The following is a 25,499-nucleotide window of genomic DNA, read 5'->3' on the forward strand; positions in this document are numbered from 1 at the left end:
TTTCACTGACTTCACTGATTATGGCCACATATGCAAGTCTTATCCAGCGTATGCAGGAAAATGTGAACAACAGTTCACCGTCTAGGTATGTTCAGTATACTGCTCTAAATCTTATAGCATCCACAAAACAGTGCATCTTCGGGCCACGCCCTCTCGCACTTCTCGGACTGTAATCAGTGCAGTCCTGGAATGCGATCCCTGGCCATGTGCACCAAACCCCTGCCTTCCACGTCATCAGCATGAGGGGCAATGGGTGCAGGGAGAAAAACAGCTCCTTTTGCACAAGAAATGCCAATCCTCGTCCAGCACAGTTTAAGACTGACCCACACAAGCGTGATGTCTATGTGACTGGAGGCAGCAGAGGACATGGACAGAAAGGGCCTGCTGGTCTTGTTCTCAAGGAGCCATGTTCTCAAGTGTCCTCAGAGGAGATGGCCATAGGCCACCCTGGGGACCGCCTGCTGGGGGTGGGTAACTGCCTCAGGTGCTGGCAGTGAGAGTGGAACAGGGCAAAGGACCCCTGCTGGCTTTCATCTTGAGAACCACTGACTGGGAGGCCTTTCAGTGACGTGGGCCCACATGCAGCTCCAGCTGAGACCTGACCTTGCTCTGTTGCTGATGTGGGAGGCTCTCCAAACCAACCCAATTCTGGGTGCCTAATCTTGCCCACTCTTGCAGAAGAAAAACCCTGCCAGTTGGTGGGAGGCTTGCTGACCAAACCACCCTCCTGAAACCACAGTCTGGCCCTGGGGCCCCAGATTAACCCCTAGATACAAGTCCTGGAGCCTCTTAGGGCACAGATGACAAACACAAGGCCTGCAGGCCAAATCCGGCCCTCCACCTTGTTTTATCTGGCCCAGCACCTTGTTTCTACCCAGCGGCAGTGCAAAGCTCTCGCTTAACTGTTCAGGAGTAGGTCCATTTACACAGTCCTAAAATTACATTCGGCCTTTGAAGATAACCTCGAGGCTGACATGGCCCCCAGTGAAAATGAGTTTGACATCCCTGTCTTAAGAGCGTCTCCCCAAGCCAACTTACAAAAGCACCCCAAAGGCAGACCCACCCCACAGGGCCTGGGGCCCACACTGTTCCCCACACAGACACCACTCCCAGGCCCTGGAGGGGGACCTGGAACATTCTGAGAAAGGAACTCCAGGGTGCAGAGCCCCTGTTCCAGGAAAAGAGATGGGCAGGTCTAATGGCTGTTCGTAGCAGTGAGCTCTGGGGCCCTCCTGATGGCCCTCGTTATAGCACCGGGCCGGCACCGGCCTCCCAGGAAAGCTGCCCTTGGAAAAGCAGAGGCGACTACTCACTGCTAAGACAGGAAAGGAAGCTGAGACAAGCTTGCCAGGTTACTCACCCTAATTCTCACTGGATTAAGCTTCTTCAGCAAGAGGGTAGCCAGGTGCTATTAGGGTCTCAGTGGTGGAGCTCCCTCTGCCTGGAGGGAAACATGGAGAATGAGGAAGAAGTGTTCCCACCTGGACCTTAAAACAAGCCTGAGAGGATTCTAGTACTTTACAGGTAGTAAGACAAATACCACCTGTAGCTGTTTTATAGATGAGGCAATGTAGAGGTCAAGAAAGCTGTTCAAGGCTTCCCACCTGGCACACTGTTGGATTTAGGGTTTCAACTCAGGCAGCCTGACTGATGAAGAAAAGGGGGAAGGAAGGAGAGTAGGGAGGGAAGAGGCAGGATGAGTAAGAAAAGGCTAAATAGAGCCTGTCGCCTCTCCAGCAGGATCCAGGGCATTTTCCTTCCCTTGTAGCGGAGTCTGTCAGTATGCCCTCAGCTTCCCCTTTCCCAGGTTCAAGAAAGTCTGCACAGAACAACTCTAAATATGTATTTCCATTTCAAAAGGAAAAATATTCCCCTTGGGTGCAATGAAGCTTATCCTCACTTCTGTAGATACCCCCGATGTCTGCAGGTCACTAGGGAACGATGCTGCTACTCAAGTTACAAGACAAAACGTTCTCTTGTCACACAGCCCGCGTGGGTTTCTTACTACAGGCCCATGAAGCAATCGCTGGTTCCTGGGGATTATTAATGCGGTCATCCTCGCAAAGCTCAGAATTTCGTCCTATGCTTTCATTTTAATAAAGGGCCTGCTGCAAAGGAAGCGCTCAAATGCCAAGGCAGGTGAGACTCCAGTCTAAAGAGATGGAACAAGCCAACTGCCAAGCCTGGAGCTACAGAGAGGCTGCTTCCCAGGAGGCCTGTGGCAGAGTTTCCAGGGTGAACTACAGTGGCAAAGAGGCTGGAGGCTAGACAACAGCATTTCCTGCAGCGTCCAGCCCGAGAAGGCCAAACTAATCCTTTTATGGCATGAGTTACGGATGAAGAACAGTGTGACTCAACCTGTACCGTGAGCACATTACAACAACGCAGACTTAGGCCTGTACAGAAGGAAGCTGATCCAGCCCCTGGGCTGCACTGCGGCACCTCCCAGGGCAAACAGAGGGGTGGTGGCGGACTCGTGCAGGAGAGCTGGGAGCGGGGACAGCTTCGGCCCAGTGCCTCTCCCCCACACCTAGGGTGGACGTCAGTTCCCAGTCGTCTCTTTCCCAGCCTGGCCGACCAGTCAGAGCTGACAACTTAGGCAGAGCCTGTGTGCATCCCAGACCACAGGAGACCCGTGCGGTTTCCAGGAGGGCCTCCGAGAATGAGTCAGGGAGCGAAGGCTGATATCCAAACAACGTTTCTTGGGGACAATGCCCTTTTTCGAGGAAAAGAAACAACTATATGTACATAAATGTACGTATGTACATTCTTTGCAGATAGGGTAAAAATGTTAATTACTCTTAAATTACCAAATCCACTGCAGATACATGATGAGTATGTAGGGGTTTGTGATGTATGTATTATTTTAATTTCCACATGTATTTTTAAATGTTATTAAAAGGTTTTAATAATATTGACATTTCTAGTAACACATGCTCTCTGTGCATGTGCCAGACACCTACTGAGAAGTCTTCAGTTGCTGAAGCTAAAGAACCACTGACATTTGCCTTTATTTTCTATTTCATCACAGTCCCCCTGCTCTCCCCAAGCCTTCCCTAACTTAAAATTGACCCCAGAACAAAAGCAGAAAAACCAGGACCACACAAGCAGATGTCTCCGTCTGTTAATGTGTCATTCCTTTTGGTTTTGCCTGTTGGCAGCTCAGGACGTGAGCACAAAGCGTGTAAGGAAATGCAAACCTGTTTCTCACCCAAACTCAGCTGCTGCCCCGACTCACCAGAGATGACACGGGCAGGAGGGCCAGAGCACGCGTCCGGCGGAGCGGGCGAGCGTGGTTTGTAGTTGGAGACCTGGCGGCAAGGTCCAACCCCGCCGTCTTCTGCTGCAAGTTCGAGGGCTAGACACTGCCTCCCCAAGGGAGGTGATGCGGGCCGGGCACAAACCCCATCCCTTTGTTATAACAAAGCCATAAGCAAGTACGTCTGTAACATACCAGTATTACACTAAAGCATACACCATGACATTTTAAGTGAAATGTTCAAATTGAAAATATAAATTATTGCACCCATATTATTACCCTGCCACCCACACTCAAGCAGGCCTTACTTCTGCGGGACCCTGTATATTGGTGATTTGTTAATTTTTCACTGATTCTAAGTACAAAGCAGTCTATGAATAGACTAGCACTTCGGCCAAGTTGCTTTGGCAGTGCTCTCCCAGCCTCCGTGGTATCTGTTCCTGGAGATGAGGAAGCCACGGGTATTCATTAACCAAAAGGATTAGCTGTCTGGGACTGAGACAGGGCAGGACACAACAAGGCCACGTAGAGTGGATTTAGCCTAACCGTGGGGACTTGACATTCACTCCTATTCAGCCACAACCTGCTTTCTCCTCAAGCCTTACCAGTCTGTAGGGACACAACAGGTTCCCTTGGACCAGATCATTGTTCTTGCTTTTTTGGAGCACTGGATGGTGGTCACTTGAACTGTGGGTACCACAGGCACTGACAAAGAGAAAAATGATGGAGAATGAATTCTCTCTGCAGTGGATTTGAAAGTAACATAAATGTCTACATCTGCTGAGATCACTGTTTCAGGTAGGAAAATAAATCCATTAAATATATTTAGGCTGCTCTCCTTTGCCTCTTTGGGTGTATTCTCTATGATTATTAATACAGATAACTGCCAATTTCAGTGTTAGGCCTTGGTCCAAATGTTTGGTGTGTCTGTCTCCACTGAAACACTACAAAAGGCTATTGAATTTGCAGGTTAGTTGGCAAAAACTTTTAGTACTGTAGCTGAAATCTACTCCATTTATACTTACCTTGCATATTAACTCACCTGTGCAGCAGGCAACATGAAGCCGCTAAGAGCACTAAATAGGACTCTGACTCCCTTACTTGCTAGTGTGACCCTTGGGAGCTACTTAATCTTTGGGAGATTAGAGTAGCCTAGTTCTATGGATTTGGGGTAGAATAAACTAATACAACGCATATAAAATTCCTACCAAAGTTCCTAGCACATAGTATGCACTGAATGCATGTTAGCCAATTTTCTCTCACTGTCCTACATTTTTCTGCACCTCTTCTCTCTTTATGATCAGGTTTAACTAGAGGACTCACTCAAATCCTCTGCAGTGGTGGTGTGTGCACGTGCTGTTATAAAGGACGCCAGAGTCTGGTGTGGGTACCAGGCGGCAATGCAAAGGAAGACGCCTTAGGAAAGGACTCGGCTTCGGCTGCTTCCGTGTGCTACAACTCCACGGGTGGTGAGGCCCGCCTTCCCTCTCCCCACCACAGTTGGCATCCTTTCCCACCCACTCTTGGTTCTTCCCACTCGTAGTTTCGAGTTGCTCTTATTTTCTGCTGCCTCATCACTTCAGCATGACAAGACTAATCACAGCTTTAATAGCCCTCCTCACGCAACCCTTTGGCTTCAGCTCGTTTCCGATCAGGAATTACCTACTTCCCAGCATAGAATTAGTGAGAGAGCCTGGCTGGCCTGTTTTACATTTAGCACCAGGTCACTGGCCAACCTCTCAATAGATGGGCCTGGAGCCCGCTCACCACCAGGCTAATCAGCTCTGGCCAGCAGTGTGGTTTGGTGACCGTAGTGTCCCATCCCTTCAGCAAAGGCTGTGGGTGCTGGGAAACAATTTATGGGTTTCTTGTGTTTCTTGAGTCTTCTGAGAAAGAGGCGTTGACAGCTTAATTCTGTGCTATTTTCAAAGTTTGCACAGAAAAGTTTTAGAAGACAGATAAATTACCCCCCACCCCTACCCCAGGTCAGAGGACAGATCTGTTTCCTCACCAAGACAACAGGTAATGTCTTGCTCTGGGCAAAGGGGAGGCAGGCTTGCTAGCAGCCCCTAACACTGGGTTTTTCCTAAGCTCTCCTTTCACATAGAGCAGTCCAGGCAGCCCTCTACCCCCTTACTCTTCATGAAGTTTCCCCTGCATGTGTGTTAAAGGTGCTCTCAGGGGTCCTCCAGGGCCTTATTCAGGCGAGAGAAAGGCCTTATACAGCAGTGGGAGCGGAGACAAGAAGCCAAAGGCCCGTGCAACACTTCTGCCCTCCGAGTGAGGGCGCCTCACCATGCCCAGATTTGGCCTGTTTCCACATTTGGTTTATTCAACTGCCTGAAGTCCCAACATAGCAAGTCTGACAGTTTGACAGGGGCCCTTTTGTTGAGCCCTTAGTGAGAGAGTTTTCAGGGTGCATTTGCACTGACCCACCAGCGGTTACCCCAACATTTCCAATACTTAGCACCAGAGGCTAAGTATACCCTGCAGGAATACAATGTTTTGCAATTGCCTATTTTCTGTTCCATTTTATGGGTGAAAACACACTGGATGCTTAATTGCCTTCGAGTGTAGGGAGAAGGGAAAGTTAATAACATAGCACAGGGCATGAGGTGAAGCACTTTTCCGTTTGCTTCTGTCCGTCCTGCTCAGCCCCATCTCTGGGAAACTCTTTAACTTCCCTGGTTGTGAGACATCATGACCTACTGGGGGCCATAGGGTCTGTTGATCTACCCTCCCGAGAGATCAACCTATGAACGGAGCAACATAGCTACAGAATTTGGGGCTTTGAGGGTAGTTGCTGGTAGTTGGTCACTTTGGAGGCTCTTAACTTGTTCTTTCTGCTTTGGTTGTTTCCATCTTGAATAACCACAGAGCTCCTAAGACCCTGTGAGCCCCTGGCCAAGATGAAAAACCCTTCCTGCACAGGGAATCCAACTGCTTGGGGCGGGGTGGAGCAGACATGTGATAGTCTCCTCACTACAGCCCGGGGGTTCTGGGAGGCCCGGGGGTTCGCATTTCCGGTTTACAGTTGTGCTGGAGCAGGCACTGGATACACACTTGTTAGCTAGAAGCTCAGGACCTGCGAACGGTTAATCTGTTAGGTTGGATGAAGGCATTTTTTTCCTGGCAGATTCAGGGAGGATGCCACACTGATATGTCCTAATGTATTATTTTCATAAGCTCACTAGTTTTTATTTAAAAAATGTAAACATCGTTCAGGTGCCACTTACTCATTTACATGTGGGTATGACCAACGTGTTGACCTGAGAGTCATTGTCACCCAGTCTAGGCTGGCTTGCTTTCCAGATGGGTTTGAGTTTGTGAGCTTCCCATTCCTATGCTCATCTGCCCTAAGTATGAATTGAAACCGAAATACAGGCTGACATTCTGTGATGGCGCCAGACCTGGGTACGGCAATACCAGAGGTCTGAAGGGTCTCGGGTCCAGGTCAAGAGGAGGAACTCTTTGGTAAGGCCTAAGGCCACTCAGTATGATGTTACGCAGTGAAGCCCTTATAATAGTTGTCCTAACACTTGGGTTCTTTTAACAAGAAAATGGGAATAAAAGACAAACAGAATCAGGGCATTGTTTACCTGCCTGGGAAGAATTCAAAATAGCATTTAAAGGTAGGTTCTTTCCTGTTTGGAGTGACTGCAATTTGAGGTCCAATGCTCCCAGCTTCTGAAGAAAGAAATCCAGACACTCTGGATTAGGTTGGCAACTGTCACTTACAGACAGATGTCTGAGTGGCCGAGGTCTCACTGGCCGGGGAAAACCAGGATGCCATACACCCGTCAGGCAAGAGTCTCTACAGAGTAATTTAAGGATCCCAACCCGTCAGGCAAAAGCAGTTCTCGTAACCGCTTACTGGTGACTGAGAAACTTCACAAACCAGGATGGAAGTGCATTACCGAGGGCAAGCATGTCCTTCTGTAACAATTCAGCAAAATAATATGAAAAGGAAAGATTAACAAAATCTTTTTACAGAATTTTTAAGATACTCCTTCCACACCTCCCCTCATTTTAAAAACTCGGGCTATATCTCAAAAAACGAACTTAAATATCAGTATTGACCAGATAGAGGTGTTCCTACCTAGGAGGGTGGCATGAACCAGAAAGAAGCCTCAAGCTCTTGCTTCAGAACCAGGACTCAGTCTGCTTGTAAAGTTGGGACAATACAACCTGCCCTGCAGATTCATTATGAATATTTTGCTAAAACAGAGAACCTAATGTCTAATATTTAGCACTTCATAAATTGGAACTATTCTTATAATGCAAAAATGCATTTTTCCAATGAACCTTAAGAAGAAATGCTGTGTTGTGACCAAAGGAAAAGAAATGACACTGGCTTGAAGAAGTTCTCTGACTTATCTCTCTCTAAAAAGGAACAGACAGGGAGATCAAGATCTCTCCCCTACTTGCCACGATAAAAACTGTCTACGATTATAAACTAAAACTCCAAGATGAATAAATTGACACATCGAGCCATGTGGCCTTTTAGTAAAACTGCTATTAAATTTTATTTATTATGATTTAATAAAGTTCCCCTGCCAAATTCTTTCCCACTCCCGAGAAGGGACCAAGACGATTGTCAGGTTTCCACTGGAACTGTTTACCAACCCTAACGGCAGTGCTAACATCAGAGATGGAAAGCAACCATATTTCCCCATGACTTTGCACATCAACAAAGAACGTATTTTCCAAAACTTTATCCATGCACAAACAGCGGTATTAAACCTGTAATTCAGATTTGTTTCTTTATAGAAAATCAGAAGCAGAGAGATTAGGACACCTGTTAAAGTAATATTACTGGGTTGGCCAAAAAGTCTTGTTGTTTTCCCATAAAATGAGAGACACATTTTTCATTTTCCCCAATAACTTCATTGATTTGGATATTTTGAGTATACTGGCTATCTCCCGCTATTGGCTTCTGGTGGGTAGACGCCAGGGGTGCTGCTAAACATCTTCCAATGCATAAGACAGCCCCACAGCAAAGAATTAATTGGCCAAAATGTCAATAGTACCAAGAAACTTCGCAAACCACTTTTGACACGTCTGATCACATGGCTCGTTCTCCATGCACTGCACAAATCTTTTTTTTGCATTTCAGTTTTGTTTTTACCTTTTCTGAAATAAAGCATCATGTGCTGAAAATGTTGTGTATCTTCTTCCATCTTCAATATTAAGATGGCTGTACAAAAGTTCACCAATTTTTATTTAAACGCTCACTGATATGACAACTGTCATAATACGATCCAACAAAACTGTTTTGAATGAAGTTAAAGACAACTAAGCACTAGTAGAGTTCATTTGGAAAAAACTAAAGGAGCTTTTTGGCCAACCCAATATTTACTGTATTTTTGACAGAAAAAAGTATATTCCAAAAATTACAAAAATAAGCTTGATATTGATCACTTATCAAATTCTAGGGCGGATAAGTAAACAAATGGCATGCAAGCAGTTGGAAAAGGAGGTAGTATGGTTTCCTTAAGAAGAGGCATTTCATGCTAAGCTCATTTCCTTTTTTGATTTAATACACTGGCAGGATAGGCTATTTCCACAGACAGTGTAACCTGCCCGCCACCCAAACATGACAAAATTTCTTAAGGTGCCCGTTTGGGAAAGAGGAAGAAACGTGAGCACAGAAGTGACTGGTAGTTGCTTCCACAGTTCTACCCGGAGCACTGATGAATGGATCAAAGGCCCCTGGACGGCAGTCTATATAGTAGAGAAGACCTATGTCATCCCGTTCTAGTCAATATTGATCAATAACTTGGACACAGCCACTAAAGATCAAAGGCATGCTGCGTGAACACTGGAACTGACACAAGGCTAAGAGAACAGCGAAGCAGAAACCCTAAGGACCTTAAAGTTAAACTTGGTATGGATGAATTAAAGAATTACTAAAACTGGACCTGACTTACCAGCAACGCTTGTCAAGTTCAGCAAGAGACTACGGCGTGACACGCTTGCCTAGTAACAACAGTAATGATCATACCAACATATATGGTCATGAGACTCACTCTCAAGTTGGCAAGAATGCTTTGGACCCAGCTCTAGTCAGACCACAGTAGGACGGTGTTTAGTTCTGAGCAATATATTTTATTTTTACTTTTTAAAACATTTATTTATTATATTTTTAGACAGGAGAAGGGAGGGAAAAAGAAAGGGAGAGAAACATCAATGTGTAGTTACCGCTCACGCACCCCCTCCTGGGGACCTGGTCCACAACCCAGGAAGGTGCCCTGACTGGGAATCCAATCTGTGACCATGTGGTTCGCAGGCCAACGCTCAACCCACTGAGCCACACCAGCCAGGGCACCAGCAATATATTTTAAGATACTGAAAGAGCCAATGCCAGGCTGGTCTGGAATAGGTATCATGTAAGACCTGAGAAAAGTGTGAAGCCTGAGGGATGGCAACATACGAGACAAGACCCTTATGTAGTTTCACATACGTGCTATTTATAACCATTTGGGTGACAATTCTAACGATGAAACCCATCCCCTATAGGAGTGCCGAGTGACTCCAAGTCTGGATGCAGTGGCTGGACAAAAATCGTCTGACACAATTATAAATGGATTCTGGCACTAGAAAGAGGTGTATCATTGCTGTTCTTCTAGGTCTGAGACAGCATTTTTCTAGCAAATGTTTATTCATTAAGGGAGAATCAGAATTCCAAACTTCCTAAGGTTTCTAAACAAAATGATAGTTTTCTGTGTAATTTGATGCAGGCATACTCTATCAGCACTCAGGCTACCCTTCTGAAACGGGTGAGATTTCTGAAGCCCTTGGAAGCCATGAGGAAGTGTTTTAGGTAGCTTTCATAACACTGCCATACCTGGTTTGGAGAAGCGACTGAGGCGAGGCGGGCACCCACCCCAGAACCTGGAGGGCTCCGCAGTCCTGAGTTAGCACGCACGCTGGGCCCCACCGAGCACACAGTGCTGCTGTGTCAGTGGAGTGAGGGACAGCAGGGCCTGCTCTGTCGGAGCCGTCACAGAAGGAAGTCCATCAACCACCTCCACACAGGTGGGTGCTCTGTGCGGGCCTTCTTAGATCCCGGTTAAGGACTACAACACCATGAGCTCTGGAGCCTATTTCAGACTTCCTTACCAGCTGTACTGTCTGCCGTTAACGCTAACCCCTCCAGGGGCTACAGCAGAGAAGGGATGCGACTGCACAATTAAATATTAGAAATGACCACTGAGTATATCCTGTTTATTATTTATGATTTACACAGAAAATGAGAGACTGTAGAACGATAAACCAATCATTACATTTAGACCTGGGCTTTTGAAAAACTTGCATTCCATTTTAACAGTTCATATATATTTAACAGCTTATATATAAATCCAGATCACAAATTAATCTTTAGAGTTAGTTAGCTTAGAGATAAACAATGAAGAAACACAAAAGAAAACCACATGGATCTAGGTTTAAATATCAGCATTCATATTACAAAAAAGAAGAAAATGTTTAAAAAAATAAAATTATTAGGTCAAGTCTTAGCATATAAGAGAGAAATAAGGGAAATAACATTTTAATTATTACTCTTTATACTTATTTCTAATTTACGTTCATATAGTCTTAACTTTGTCAAAAGGATCAGAGATCTGATCAAACAATAGTTTGGTATCTGAACTTATCAACCTCAGCTTTTATCAGCTTGTTACAATGTAAACCCTAAAACCCCAATTTTCTTTTAAAAATATTTTATAAGCCAAGTCTTACTCAACTTTTCTCCTCCATAGCAGCTGTTTATAGACAACAGGGAGCCAAGAACGAGGGACAGAAACAGATGGAAAGCAAAAAGTGCAGCAGCTGCCTTAAGTTCAGCTCTCAACACTGCTGGCTGAGTTTGGAACGAAAGCCTCTTAACAAGTGGCAGGTAACAGCTAAATCTGAATAGGCAAAGAAGAAATGTTTTCTTTGAAACAGCTGCTATTTAGGAGAAGAAAACCAAGGTCCCTTAATACTGCCTAAATATAATGTGTGGCTCATGACAGGGAAATCTGGAGTGATGTCAGTTCAACCAGGAAGTATCACACCGCTCAATATTATTTAAAGGGAACAACAAAAAACACACTGGCCACAGATTTCTGGAAACAAACAAACAAACAAACAAAACCCCCCAAACAAAAAACCAAACAAAATCATACTAGCCACAGATTTTTACGACACACAGATGAGAAGTAACTTTAGTCTGGTTGGACTCCTTGACACCAACTGATCATCAGTGAAACATGGTATGGGAAGATCACAGAGTAGAAAACAAGCAGAGATTAGTTTATACAGCGGAGACTATATACATCGGAAGGAAAACATGCCAGCTAATGCAACGTTAAGGCCTGAATGTAAGCATTTCCAAAGTCACAGAAGCCCCAAAGAACCCCTAAATTACAAAGTCACCACATTACATGCATGCAATGTTCAGTTTTGTTTTACTCATAAAAGGATACACAGTATTTTGCTGTAAATACCAGACACATTTACAATATATGCAAAAATTAGAATGCAAGTGTTATGTTCCTTATATTTAAGCTTCAAATGTGCCAACAGTGAAAATTCATTTATTTTAAGAATAAAGAAAACAGATGGAATATAAACACTCAGAGAAACCACACAAACAGAATGTCATTTTGTACTTAGGAAGCCACGTGTCCCTTGTACATGTCCAAACTAAACTGTCAGTGCACTGCTTGAATGGATGCGCACTCACTATGTGCTTTACCGTTTCACTTGCTCAAATGTCGTCATCTAACAGCCATCATTCTCTGGTGGTCGGTATCAAATCCTATCTGTAAGTTAACTATCGTGTCCATGTTTACACATAATTGCCTACTGGGTGTGGTCAGCTAAACAGAAAGCTGTGCAATCTTAGTGCAGAGTTATGCAATTACAGAGGTGACCTTGTAGGCCAATTTCCCATAAAAAAAGAATAAGGAAAGAGGACTTCCGTACTTTCGCAGAAGCTTCTGAACAGACCTCTTTTAGAGAGTAAATCTGAGGTCAAGATCTTTTCTCTTTTAAACAAATATAAGAAGGGAACTGTGTTACAGGTTCAGCTCAGTTCACAGTCACTAGGCAATCACAGAAGCTATTCCCTTTTCACCCATGGTTTAGTTTGGCTTTATTTGAAACTACCTATTTTTATTTTAGTTCCAGGTGAATAATTTTACCAAAATAAATTAGTGTAAAGAAACAAATACTGATAATGCAATATAAATAATCTTTGTTCAGGAATACGTTAAAGAAATAAATTATAACACAGTAAGTTTAGATATGTTGTAAAAAGGTATGGCCCAATCTGTGCTACACCCAATCAATTTTAAGCTTTATACAAGTCAGAACAGTTAACAGAAGATCAGATTTTCCTTTTAGGATACAACAGAATGAGTGGTAAAAAACACTTTATGCGTGTTTTCAGACTTTCTGGGTAATTTCAAACAAAAGTTACCTTAACAATACCCAACAGTTATTAAACAAATGTGCCACGAGTGTTCTGGACTCTCCAGTATAATTTTAACCAAGTAGAAAGAACATCTTCTGTGCCCAGCTCACCTCGCTGTGCCCAGCACCGAGCACCAAACTGGTCATATGCTTTCCTCAGCTGACTTGAGCACATCCAACATTTAAAGAAAATAATTTATTTTACTACCTAACCATTTACAGGTGATTACATTTAAGATTTTGAAATATTGTGATGCTCTAGCCAAAATTTCAGCCTTTGTTTGGCATTTTTAAAATGTCCTAATTTTAAACAAAGATGAAGAACAGACACCTTCCTAAAAAACCACTCGGTATTACAAATGGAGAGGTTCTGATGTAGCAAAAGCAAAGGGACCAATGAAAAAGCATGCTTTAGAATTCTTTTTTATTTCCAATGAAACCGAAGTTCACTACTGTCGCGACCGCGGTCCTCACATGTGATGCGAACAGGAGAGCTCAGCCCCCAGCGGCAGTCCTCCAGACAAGACCAGTGAGGGGCGCCACACAGACGGCTCCTGTTTCTGGGGACAGCTGTGTGGTGCGCTCGACTTCTACAATTAATATCGACATCTTCAATTTAAAAAAAAAGGTGTTCTGCTTCAACATTCAGCTTGAAAATGTTAGTACTTTCTGCAAACCTAATTTTAGTTTAGAAAGGTCAACATTTTCTTTCTAAACTATGGCATAGACTATATATAGCATTTAAATGTATTTATATATAATTATTTGCACATCAGGTTTAGAAGGAATTTGCAGATTTACTTTGATAGACTGATCTCATTCAAGTGTTAAGGTTTAAGGAGCTTCCGCAGTACTGTCATTTGAAGGTGGGGCATCGCGATCAGGCTCAGAGGAAGCAGCTGCGGATGCTTCAATCACTGCAGGTGGGAAATGACGGCGGCACACAGGGCATGTTCCTGACTGGAGGGAGAGAAAGCAAGTTCACAGCCAATGGAAAGATCTTAACTGCCACACAAGTATCTTAAAAAAGACAAAACAATATCATTGTCCTAAAAACAAAACAACTTAAAAACCAAGTAAGTTTTAAACCCACATAATACAGAGAGGCAGAATTTTGATGCTATTTCCTTTTCATTCCAATCAGACACTAATTTCTTCGAGGGTAAACGGTGTCTCACAATCATGTTTGAGTCTTTCAGATCGTTCATCTTTCATTTAGTGAGTATTAACTGAGAGCCTATTACACCACTGGTGCTGCTGTCGAGTGTGTGCAAGGCACCATCGCATGTCCTCAACTGATTATTCTTATTTAGTCTACGATGCATGTATCAGAGAAAACACAGACCTCATTAACTCACGTATGTATTATACCAAACCATCCCTCTAGAACCCTGCTCCTATATACACGGAAGCCTCACTTTGGTATACTCAGATATGTCAAAGCAGATGGATTTCAGGTCAGACCTTCTTTGTAGGCCATGTAATTCCTTTTCAAAGAGATATGGAGACTTACTTGCTTTCCAAATGATAAAACAAATCAACCACAGACCTGGCAGGGAGGGTGGGACAGGGAAAGCAGTTATACTGGGAGTACAACATTTTAAGAACAAAAGATTCTAGAGACATGCCACCTGGTGATAGATTATTCTTTCTTGAGTCTGACAGGAAACAGGCTGAAGGAATCATGCTGTTACAGATGACAAAGATTTGTGTCTTGGGAACCTTCTCCCTAGAGGAAAGGCCTCCCACTGAGCTGTTTCCTGACAGGAAAGAGACTACAGATATCATCACCATGGGTCACAGCAAAGTCAGTGAGTGACGACTGATGACTGTACACCATGCGCAATGTTTGTAACTCAAGAATTTAATTCTGCAAACATTTACTAGGCACCTGCCACACAGACTGGGCCCTAATAGCAGCATTTTAGTGTCAATAGAGGAGTCTGTTCTCTACCAAGCACATACTAGCTGGGTAATTTTGTACAAGTAGCAATCATTGGAAAACTGGAATAAGGATACCAATACAGCATGGGGCAAAAGTAGGTTTATAGCCCTGGCTGGTGTGGCTCAGTGGAATGAGCACAGGCTGTGAACCAAAGGGTTCACAGGGTTTGACAAACCAGTCAAACCAAAGGGTCGCTGGTTTGACTCCCAGTCAGGGCACATGGGTTGCAGTCCAGGTCCCCAGCGGGGACCATGTGAAAGGCAACCACACACTGATGTTTCTCTCCCTCTCTCTCTAAATAAATAAAATCTTTTTTCACAAAGTGGTGAAAGTAGAAACTCTTTTAAAAAAAAGTACATTGGCAGTTGCTGACATGGAAAATAGTATAATAATTCATAAATAGTAAAGAATAAACTGTTTCACATACTGACAACTATAAACCTGTATTTGCCCCACCCTGCATGTCCCAGAGTTGCTGTGAGAAATAAATGGGAAGATACATGTGACTCATCTAGCTGTGCCTGACACGCCGCAGGCAGACAATACACCAGAGAGATCCTTACTAAGGTGTTGATGCTCTCATAGAAGTTTAAAGAAAAAGAATATTAAGGATGGAAAAGGCAGAATTTAAGCAGGACCACCTAACCTTACAGGGACAGGGGAAGACCACACCAGGCCAAGCGCACATGAGCAAAAGTGCAAAAGTCAATCTGAGGAGACGGGCTGGGAGCTCACGCACAGGAGGCCTTAAAAGCCAAGGTAGAAATGTTAGAATTTATAAAAGACTGGTGGAGATTTCTGCATTGGATTTTAGAAATTTTAAGTAGACTCAGAGTTTTGGCAAAGATGACGTTGTAGCAGAAGAGGAGTAACAGCAAAGGAAGAGACAGGAAAGAAGAGAGGAAGAAGAGGGGAGGGAGGGAGAAAGAAAATAAGGGACAGGGAGGGAGTGGCTGTAGGGAAGAGAGGAAGTTACACGCATGCGTAAATAAAGCCCGGAGAGTGAGCTGAGAGTTTCCACTGAACTGCATGTTAATATCCTTTATGCAAAGATGGAGTTAACAAAGATTTAGGTAAAGGTCTTTTTTAGAAAAATATGTAATTCAAATATACTTAAAAATTTGAGATAAATATGTAAGGGCAGTATAAGAAAATCTGAATAAAAGATAGTTGGTGGTTATTAGACATTTTTCCCTATACATTTTCAGAGACCCTGACACATCAGCAGAATATCAGTATAGTGTTACAGCACTCTGAATAGTGCCCCAAACTTCTTTTCTTGAGATAATTTTGAAAACACCAAATTTCTGGGATATGGTTAAGTCTGTTAAATAGTTAGTATTGTCTATATTGTTTCTTAGACAATGTCAGTAAAATAGTTTGATATTATCATTGATTAGTAGTTATTAAAAGGTAACCAACTTTTAATTAAATTGAATTAAACCAAATTCCAAAGTACTGTAAGCACATAGCTAAATTAAACAGGCTTCAAAGACCCTACTATCATCATTAACTTACAGGAGAAATTATTAAAATATTAACTTAAAAGAAGTGAATCTGTAACTACTCACCTTCTGTAGCCAAATTGAGACGCAGGGTTTGTGGAAGAAATGGTGGCAGGGCAACTCTGTCGCTATGTCGTCCTTGATGTACTCACTGCAGCAGATGGGGCAGCACTGCTCCTGGCCAATGGCTGCAAACAAGTAATTTGATACGTTAACCCAATGAAGTTCAACTTTAATGTAGTTGAAAATGAACACGTGAACTCACAGATGATACCTGTGAAAGACAGATGAACCAGACTTTGATCAATAAATTGGCTAACATCTTTCTACTATATGACAACCTGAAATTTAATAAGCATTGCTTTTGTAGAAAAGTTGACAGGAACATCTGTCCCAGCCCATCACGCAATAAATTAAAAATATTCTTCCAGTAGACAAAAGCTTGTCAGACTCTAGCTCCACAGAAAATCTAATTAAAGTTTCAAACAGTATTTTCTCTTCTTGGTGCATCAATCACAGACTTAAACATGCAATGTGCCCTGGACGGCAGCGGCAGCTTTGCCCTTACCGGTGTGGTCCTCAAGAACAAGCGTCTCTGGAAGACCATCAATGCTCTCCTTACTGGCTGGTGGATTGGCCACCTCGACATCGACTGCAAGAGACTCTAAATGGGCCAAGGCAGTCTGAGAAATAAAAGTCACCATTCTTTGTTAGAAAGCACTTTAAACAGTAACACAAAACATTTCTTTAAGGTATCTTCCAAAATTCTATCAAGCATTAGTCTGTTCCTATTAGCTTCTTTTGCGTCAGTTCCCTGCCCCTTTTGCATTCTTTCAAAAGAAATTATCACACCACCATCAAACCAAAATATGAAAAACATACTAAAAAAATGGAAGCCCTACTTTTCAATAAGCATAACAAAAACCTACTGTCTCAATAATCATCTACTTGCCCATCCTATTTACATTTCCAGAGGAGTGGTTACCTCATCCACCTTATCAGTTCCTATATGCAACCAATACTATAAAGAATGTAAACATTTTGGATAGGTTTAATTCATGAAACACAAAATGTGGCCAGAGTTACATTTTGATAAAATGTGGCCACAGCTACATATGTTCAAGGTATGGAACCATAAAATGCATTCCTGAACAGCAATATCTACTATTATCACCCATGTTACTTGCTCACTAGTATTACTAGGTTATCTGCATTGTGAACTTCATTTAGGGGTTCAAAATCTGTATGAAGTTACTACTTTAAAAGGAAGAAAAGAACATTATATCATATGACAATCTAGTAAATATCACCCTCATCCTTCTGTGGAAACAGTTAACACTTGTAGATACAATTAGGTTAGAACTTCAAGTAGGACTCATATACATGAGTCCCAAAAGGTAGAAACCACCCAAGTATCCATTGACAGATGAATAGAAAAATAAATGTGGGTGATAAAGATAAGTATATGGTTAAATTCAAAATACTCTGATACGGTAATATGATCGTGTGACTTTACTCCAGTATAAAGGTTAAAGGGCAAGAATATTAAAATGACTATAGCTATAATAATTTGTTAAAGAATATACAACATAAAATTGTGACACCGAAAATATAAAAAGGGAAGTAAAAGGGTAGAGCTTTTGTATGTAACAGAAGTTGTCAGCAGTATAGCACAAACTGTTAGGGTGTTTTTGTGAGTCTCATAGTAACTACAAAGCAAAAATCTACATCAGATTCACAAAAGAATAAGAGGAGGAAGTAAAAAAAATACCACTACAGAAAATCATCAAGTCATTAAAAAAAGGTAACGAGAGAGAAAGAAACAAGGTAACTACAGCCAGACAACAATGAATGCCTTATTAAGTCCTTATATATCTAAAATTACTCCAAATGTAAATGGACTAAATCAAAAGGCACAGAGTGGCTGGATGGATAAAGACAGAAGACCCAACTATAATACTGCCTGCAAGGGAATCGCTTCAGCTTTAGGGTCACATATAGGATCAGAATGAAACAATGAAAACAGATGTTTTATGCAGGCGGAAACCAAAGAGGACAGAAATAACTATACTAACATCAGACAAAATAAACATTAAGCAAGAAAGTGTAATAGGAGACAAAGAAGGTTATAATGATAAAGGCTTAACTTACTGAGAGGCTATAAAATGCACTCAGCATCAGAGCACCTAAATATATTAAGCAAATAAAAAACAGATCTGTCCCCGGCTGGTGTGGCTCAGTGGACCGAGTGCCAGCTGATGAACCAAAAGGTCGCCAGTTTGATTCCCGGTCAGGGCCATGCCTGGGTTGTGGGCCAGTTTGCCGTGGGGGATGTGCGAGAGGCAACCACACATTGATATTTCACTCACCCGCTTTTTCCTCTCTCTAAAAATAAATAAATTAACTAAAAAGATATGAGGTAAGATTACACCACAACACAGTAATAGTTAAGGACTTGAATCCTCACTTTCTACAGTGGTTAGATCATCCAGGCAGAACATCCTAAAGGAAACACTAGACTTAAACAACACTTTAAAGAAAATAACCCTAAGAGACATATAAGAACACCGCACAAAACAGCAGCAGAACACATATTCTCCTCAGGTGCACGTGGAACACTCACCAGGAGAGACTATATAGTAAATCACAAAACAAGTCTTGGCCAATTTAAGAAGACTGAAATCATGCCAACTGTCTTTTCTGATAAAAATGGTAAGAAATCAAAAAATTATTAATAGGAAGAATCTGGAAAATTCACAAATATGTGGAAACTCAATAACACATTCCTGAACAACCACTGAGTCACAACATGCCAAAACTTGGGATGAAAAGTGGTTCTAACTGAGATTGTAAGAATAAACACCTACATTAACAAGAAAGGAATCTCAAATAAACAACTTTTCACCTCAGTGACTAAAAAAAGAACAAACTAAACCAAAAGGTTGCAGAAAAAAGGAAGTAATAAAAGTCAGAGCAGAAATAAGTGAAGTACACACCAGAGTAACAACAGACAGCGACAACAAAACTAAGCGAACAACAAAATTAAAAGCTGGCTTTTTTGAAGGATAAACAAAATTGACAAACCTTTCACTAGACAAAGAAAAAAAGAGAAGGTTCAAGTAATGAAATGAAATGGGAAAAGAGACGTTACACCCGACACCCCAGAAATACAAAGGATCATAGCAGAGTTAAGAACGATTATGTGCAAACAAACTGAATAGCCTAGAAGTGGGTAAATTCCTAAAAACATACACCTTACCAAGAACGAATAATGAAGAAATAGAAAATCTCAACAAGAAAACTGAATCAATAGTCAAAGCTCTTCCAACAAAGAAAAATCCAGGATCAGATAACACTGGGAAATTCTATCAATTATGGAAGAGTTAATGCCAATCCTTCCCAAGCTCTTTTCAAAAAAAGGAAGAGGAAACACCCCCAAACTCATTTTATGAGGCCAGCGTTACCCTGACATCCAAAGTCAGATTAGGACACTATGAGAAAATAAAATTACAGCCCAATAACCATGACAAACATAAACGCAAAATTCTCAACAAAATACTAGCAAACAAATCAACAGAACAGCTAAAGCATCATACACCACAATCAACTGGGATTTATCTCTGGGATGCAAGAACAGCACACCACATTTACAGAATTAAAGCTAAAAATCTTAGGATCATCTCAACAAATGTAGGAAAACCAACTGACAAAACACAGCATTCTTTCATGATAAAAACTCTCAACAGACCTGGTATAAAGGCAGAATACCTCAACATATTAAAGGCATAAACATACACAAATGCACAGCTAACATTATAATCCACAGTGAAAGGTGGAAAGCTCTTCCTCTAACATCAAAAACAAGACAAGGGTGCCCGCTCTCGCCACTCCAGTTCAGCGTAGTACTGGAAGTCCCAGCCACAGCCATCAGGCAAGAAAAATAAATAAAAAAGGCATCCAAATTGGAAAGAAGTGAGTAAAATAGTTTGCAGATACAATCTTATTTATAGAAAATCCTAAAGACTCCACAAAAAACCACTAGAACGAATCAATAAATCCAGTGAAGTTGCAGAATATAAAAGCAACATAAAATCAGTTGTATTTCTATATATTACAATAAAATTTTTGAAAAATAAAGGAAACAATCTCATTTCGAATAGTATTGAAGACAACAAAATACTCAGGAATACACTTAACCAAGGAGGTGAAAAACCTGTCCATTGGAAAGTATGTGACCATGAAGAAAGAAACTGAAGACAGAAATAATGGAAAGGTATCAGATTTTCATGTATTGAAAGAATATTGTTAAAATACTACCCAAAGTAACTGAGAGATTTAATGTGATTCCAATAGGACTTTCCCACAGAAACTGAAAAAACAACACTAAAATTTGTATGCAATCACAAAAACCCCTGAATCGCAAAAGCAAAGAATATGAAAGCTGGAGGCATCACAATTCTTGATTTCAAAATATGCTACACAATTATAGTAATCAAAACAGTACGGTACTAGCATAAGAATGGACACAGAATTAAACGGAACAGAGTGAAGAACCCAGGAGTAAACCCTGGCATATAGAGACAATTAATATTTGACAAGGGGGCCAGAAATACTCAATGGGGGAAGAATAGTTCCTTCAATAAATAGTGCTCGGAAAGCCAGATAATCACATGCAGAAGGATCACCATATGAATGAAACTGGACCCTTACATTATACCACTCAGAAATATTAACTCAAAATAAATCAAATACTTAAACATAGACCTGAAACCATAAAATTGCTAGAAAAAAACATTGGGAGAAAGTTCCTTGACTTCAATCTTGGCAATGATTTTCTGGCTATGACAACAAAAGCAAAAATAAATAAGTGACTACATCAAATCAAAAAGCTATGCACAGCAAAGGAAACAATCAACAAAATGAAAAGCCAAGTTACAAAATGGGCAAGAAGATTTGCAAATCATATCTGATAGAAGGTTAATATCCAAAACATGTAAGAAAATCATAAAACTCAACAACAACAAAATGTCTGATTAAAAAACGGGCAGAGGAACTGAACATTTTGCCAAGACAAACTGGTAACTAACAAGTACATGAAAAGGGGCTTAACATCACTAATTATCAGAGAAATGCAAAGAAAAACTACAATGAGATATCACCTCACACTCGTCAGTGACTCTCACCAAAAAGACAGTGTGTTGATAAAGCTATGGAGATACAGAAACCCTGTGCACTATTGCTAAGAATGTAAAATGGTACGACCACCTCAGAAAACAGTATGTAAGTTCCTTGAAATGTAGAAATTAGAGCTATCATTAGATTCCACTTCTGAGTATGTATCTAAAGGAACTAAAATAAGGATTTGGAAGAGATATCTGAACTTGCACATTCACTGGTGCATTATTCACAATAGCCAAGATATGGAAACAACCCAAGTGTCCATCATGATAATGGATTAAATGATGTGGTATATATCACATCATTTGAAATACAATGAAATACTATACATTGTACTATACTATACATCATTTCACACAATGAAATACTATACATTCATGATAACAAAGGAAATCCTGCCATTGTGACAAAATAGATACAGCTTGCAGGCATTTTGCTAAGAAAAGTAAGTCAGACAGAGAAATAAAACAGTGCATGATATACATTATACGTGGAGTCTGGAAGAGCCGACCTCATAGAAAGAGAGCAGAGTGGTGGTACCGGGAGCTGCAGAGTGGGACACTGGGGAGATACTGATTAAAGGGTACAAACTTCCAGTTACAAGATGAATAGGTTAAGGTATCTGTTGCGTAGTGTGGGGATCATGGTTAACAGTCGTGGATTACATACTTAAAAACTGCTAAAAGGTAAACCTCACAGGTTCTCGCCAAAAGAAATGGTAACTATGTGAGGGGGTAGAGGTGTGAAGCAATGTACTGTGATGATGACTTTGTAAGTTCACCAAATCAACACGTGCATACCTTAAACTTACATATGTCAATTATACCTCAATCAAGTTGAAAAATGTGGTGTAAATATATACAATGGAATGTAATTCAGCCTGAAAATGAAGAAAATTCTGACATATGCTACAACATGAATGAACCTCGAAGGCATCATGAAATAAGTCAGTCATAGAAAAAGAGGTACCGTATGATTACAGGTAACTGAAGTACCCCATGTAGCAAAATTCAGAGACAGAAAGTGGAATGATGATCGCCATGGGCCAGAGAGAGGAGAAAATGGGGAATTATCATTTATAACATACTTAGTGCCACTTAACTACATACTTAAAAACGGCTATAATGGTAGACTTTATGTTATGTGTATGTTACCACAACAAAAATCAACAAACTAACTGGGTCTTCAGGAAAGAAGATGATTCTGCCTGACAGTTAACATCATGTTCTCATAGGTGGCAAACATAATCTTTTGTATACTCAGGATCTAGCCTAGATATTTTAGCAATGACTCATGTCTTTCCAAAACAAATTTGAGATGACTTACAATAGAGGATAGGGCCAAGGCCAAAAGAAACTCAGACTGAAAAAAGAAAGCAAAAAAAGGTTCATCAATGAGAGTTAATAAATATAGTTAATAATACTAAACACCAAATTTGACCCTGGATTTGCAGAAAGAAATTGCAATAAGAAAATTAGTGTGCTGGTAACTGAATTATTTTGCCTCTTAGCTACAAATATACCTTCCATTTCTGCTCTCTGAAAACAGACTGGGCCTTTTAAATATTTTTGCTTTGTCACTTAGCACGATCTTAGGCTTTGTTTAGTAGAGGATGCTGAACAGACAATCATAGGAAAAAAGGCTTTGCATCTTGGTTCTGGTGGGCTTGCTCGGCAGGCCCCTGTAGTGCTGAGGCCTTCCTACTGTGGGCCTTACATTACAGGTGGCTTTTCCAGCACCAGGCTCATCCAGCGAGAGTAGCCTCTCCAGTTTCACATGCAGTTTCTCCGGGGCCTGACAGCTGCAGCTTGCCCTGGCAACCACCTTGGGTGGTTTTGCAGCACAGTGCTTCCATTTAGACACCTCCCTATGGACAGTTTCTCCAGCACTTCAGAATAGCAGCACACACACTTCTTTATGAGCCATGGCTCTGTCCTCCCCAGTACAGTCTGGAGCTCAGCTTGAAGGGTGGGGCAACGGGGGCTCTACCTCAGTCCTGAGGGAATTCCTCAATTTGCTACTTCTATATTCTTTCGAGTTTACCTATTTACAATCTCTCCTAACTTTCATGTCCTGTTACAGTTGATAATTTTTAAATTAAGCTTACTCTGTTCAAACTATTGTTTTCTCTCTTATGATTGAGCATAGATTTATACAGGACTGGTTATAAGCATGGTCCCATGTAGGAAGAATGGGTTATTGAGATTGATTTGGTTAGGCCTCTGGGCTTGAGCTCAGTGTTGAGCTCCTTGCCAACAGGAAAAAGATGCTATCAATCCATTGCCTGCGGTGGAATCACAATTAATCAAACTATCACTGTGTGCTTGACAGCAATGAATGCCAAGTGCAGCATGTGTCTTTGGAGCCTAGGTGGCTGGCTGCTATACTTGACCTTACTGGAATAATGATGGCTATAAAAACTGCTCTGTGAGATGGACCCTTGGAGTACCCTTGAACATTTGCAAAGAAAAAAATGACAAACTCAGGCCCATTAACTCAAAGAGGGAAGCACAGTATGTGAACCAGAATGTGTTCATGACAGCCCTATTTCTGAAAAGCAGATATAAAATTTAACTGGTAAATTGCTGAATTAAAATAAGAACTTAATTCTCAGTCTTGTCAAGTTTTTCAAAAGTTTTATCACTGATAAGTTAAAGAACAGAATTCTGGAATTTAGTAAGAATGGGGACAATCAGTTGTACTCATGAAACTGACTACAGTCGACACTTGAACAATATAGGAGCTGACCCCCAGGGGGCAGTAAAAAACCCACATATAACCTTTGACCCCCCCCTCCCAAAAGTTTACTACTAATAGTCTACTGTTGACTGGAAGCCTCACTGGCAACATAAAGAGTTGATTAATACATATTCTGTACATTGTGTTGACCAAAAAATGTTTAATTTTTTTCTGTAAAATAAGACACATTTTTCATTTTCACCAATAACTTAATTGATGTGGATTTTTTGAGTATGTGGGCTATCTCCTGCATGGTATAACACTGATTGTTCCCAATTAATGTCTCAATTTCATTGCTAACAACTTCAAAATGGTCTGCCCAACCATGGAGCATCACCCCCTAAGAAATCTCCAGCACAAAACTTTGTGAACCACTTTCGACATGTTCAATAGGTCATAGCATCTTCTCCATACCCTGCACAAATCTTTTTTTTTTTGCATTTCAGTTATGTTTTTACCTTTCTTGAAATAATAAAGTATAATGTGCTAAAAGTGTTGCATATTTTCTTCCAACACCCATATTAAAATGGCTACACAAAAACTCACCAATTTTTATGTGTTTTTTTTTTAAATGCATGCTGATGTTACAGCTGTCAAAACAGTCTAACAAAATTGTTTCAAATTAAGTTAAAGACAACTAAGTGCTATTAGTCATCTTATGGGAAAAAACAAATGAACATTTTGGCCAACCCAGTATATGTATTATACTTGTATGCCATACTCTTATAATAAAGCCAAAAAAAGAAAATGTTTTTTAAAAATTAATGAGAATTCAGTTACAGTACTGTACTGTATTTATCAATACCGCAGTTTATTTCATCTGTTTACAATGAAAAAAGATCTCCATGCAAGTTCACACCCATGTTGTTCAAGAGTCAATTGTACTTTGAATCCTCAAGTCCCTGGGCCTCCTTTTACCAGTAGAAGGAGCCTACTCTGCAGGCTGGTCTTCTCTATCCGAAAATTCTGTGGAGATTTAACTTGGAGGGTATTAGTGCTTCTATGCCCCACAGGAAACCACAGTAGCCCCAAAGGGCAGGATGACTGAGGACACAAACTCTTCAGGAACATAGGTTTGGGTCACATCATCAAGTAAAGAACCCTAACTAGCTATGATTCTTGCTGAAACCAAGAGAAATATTGAATGGGTTGTGGCAGAAGGAAACCATAGCTACCAATTACAGCCTGGGACCAAATACAGAAACGAGTAGTAGCTTTGCATATTTTCTGTTTGCTTGTTATATGTATTTATTTGTATCTACTATTTTCTTTAATGCTCTCCTGACTGTTTTAATTTCATATAGCAGTTAACTCTATAATTTAATCTTCATAAAAACAATATTTACTATGACTAAGTGAATTTGTGGAATCACTAATACTGCCAGTGATAGATACAATAATTTTTGGGACTGTT

General features: G+C 41.1%; 1 protein-coding gene across 4 annotated transcripts in view; it reads right to left on the minus strand.

Annotated features, from left to right (window-relative positions):
* Positions 1-10,467: 10,467 nt before the first annotated feature.
* The window catches only part of PJA2 (praja ring finger ubiquitin ligase 2), a 72,562-nt gene continuing 57,530 nt past the window's right edge, over positions 10,468-25,499 (minus strand). For 3 of the 4 annotated variants that reach the window (XM_037032418.1, XM_037032417.1, XM_037032416.1), the window contains 3 exons: positions 16,737-16,851; positions 16,235-16,356; positions 10,468-13,678 (listed from right to left, as the gene is read on the minus strand). In XM_037032418.1, the coding sequence (XP_036888313.1) occupies positions 13,553-13,678; positions 16,235-16,356; positions 16,737-16,851 (363 nt within the window). In that variant the 3' untranslated portion in view covers positions 10,468-13,552. Of the gene's footprint in view, positions 13,679-16,234; positions 16,357-16,736; positions 16,852-22,597; positions 22,709-25,499 lie in introns of those variants that run through there. The other variant, XM_037032419.1, reaches the window with a different exon arrangement.

This window comes from Sturnira hondurensis, unplaced genomic scaffold, assembly GCF_014824575.4.
Source record: "Sturnira hondurensis isolate 20B ecotype Veracruz unplaced genomic scaffold, ASM1482457v3 Scaffold0021354, whole genome shotgun sequence".
In the NCBI taxonomy this organism is placed as follows: domain Eukaryota; kingdom Metazoa; phylum Chordata; class Mammalia; order Chiroptera; family Phyllostomidae; genus Sturnira; species Sturnira hondurensis.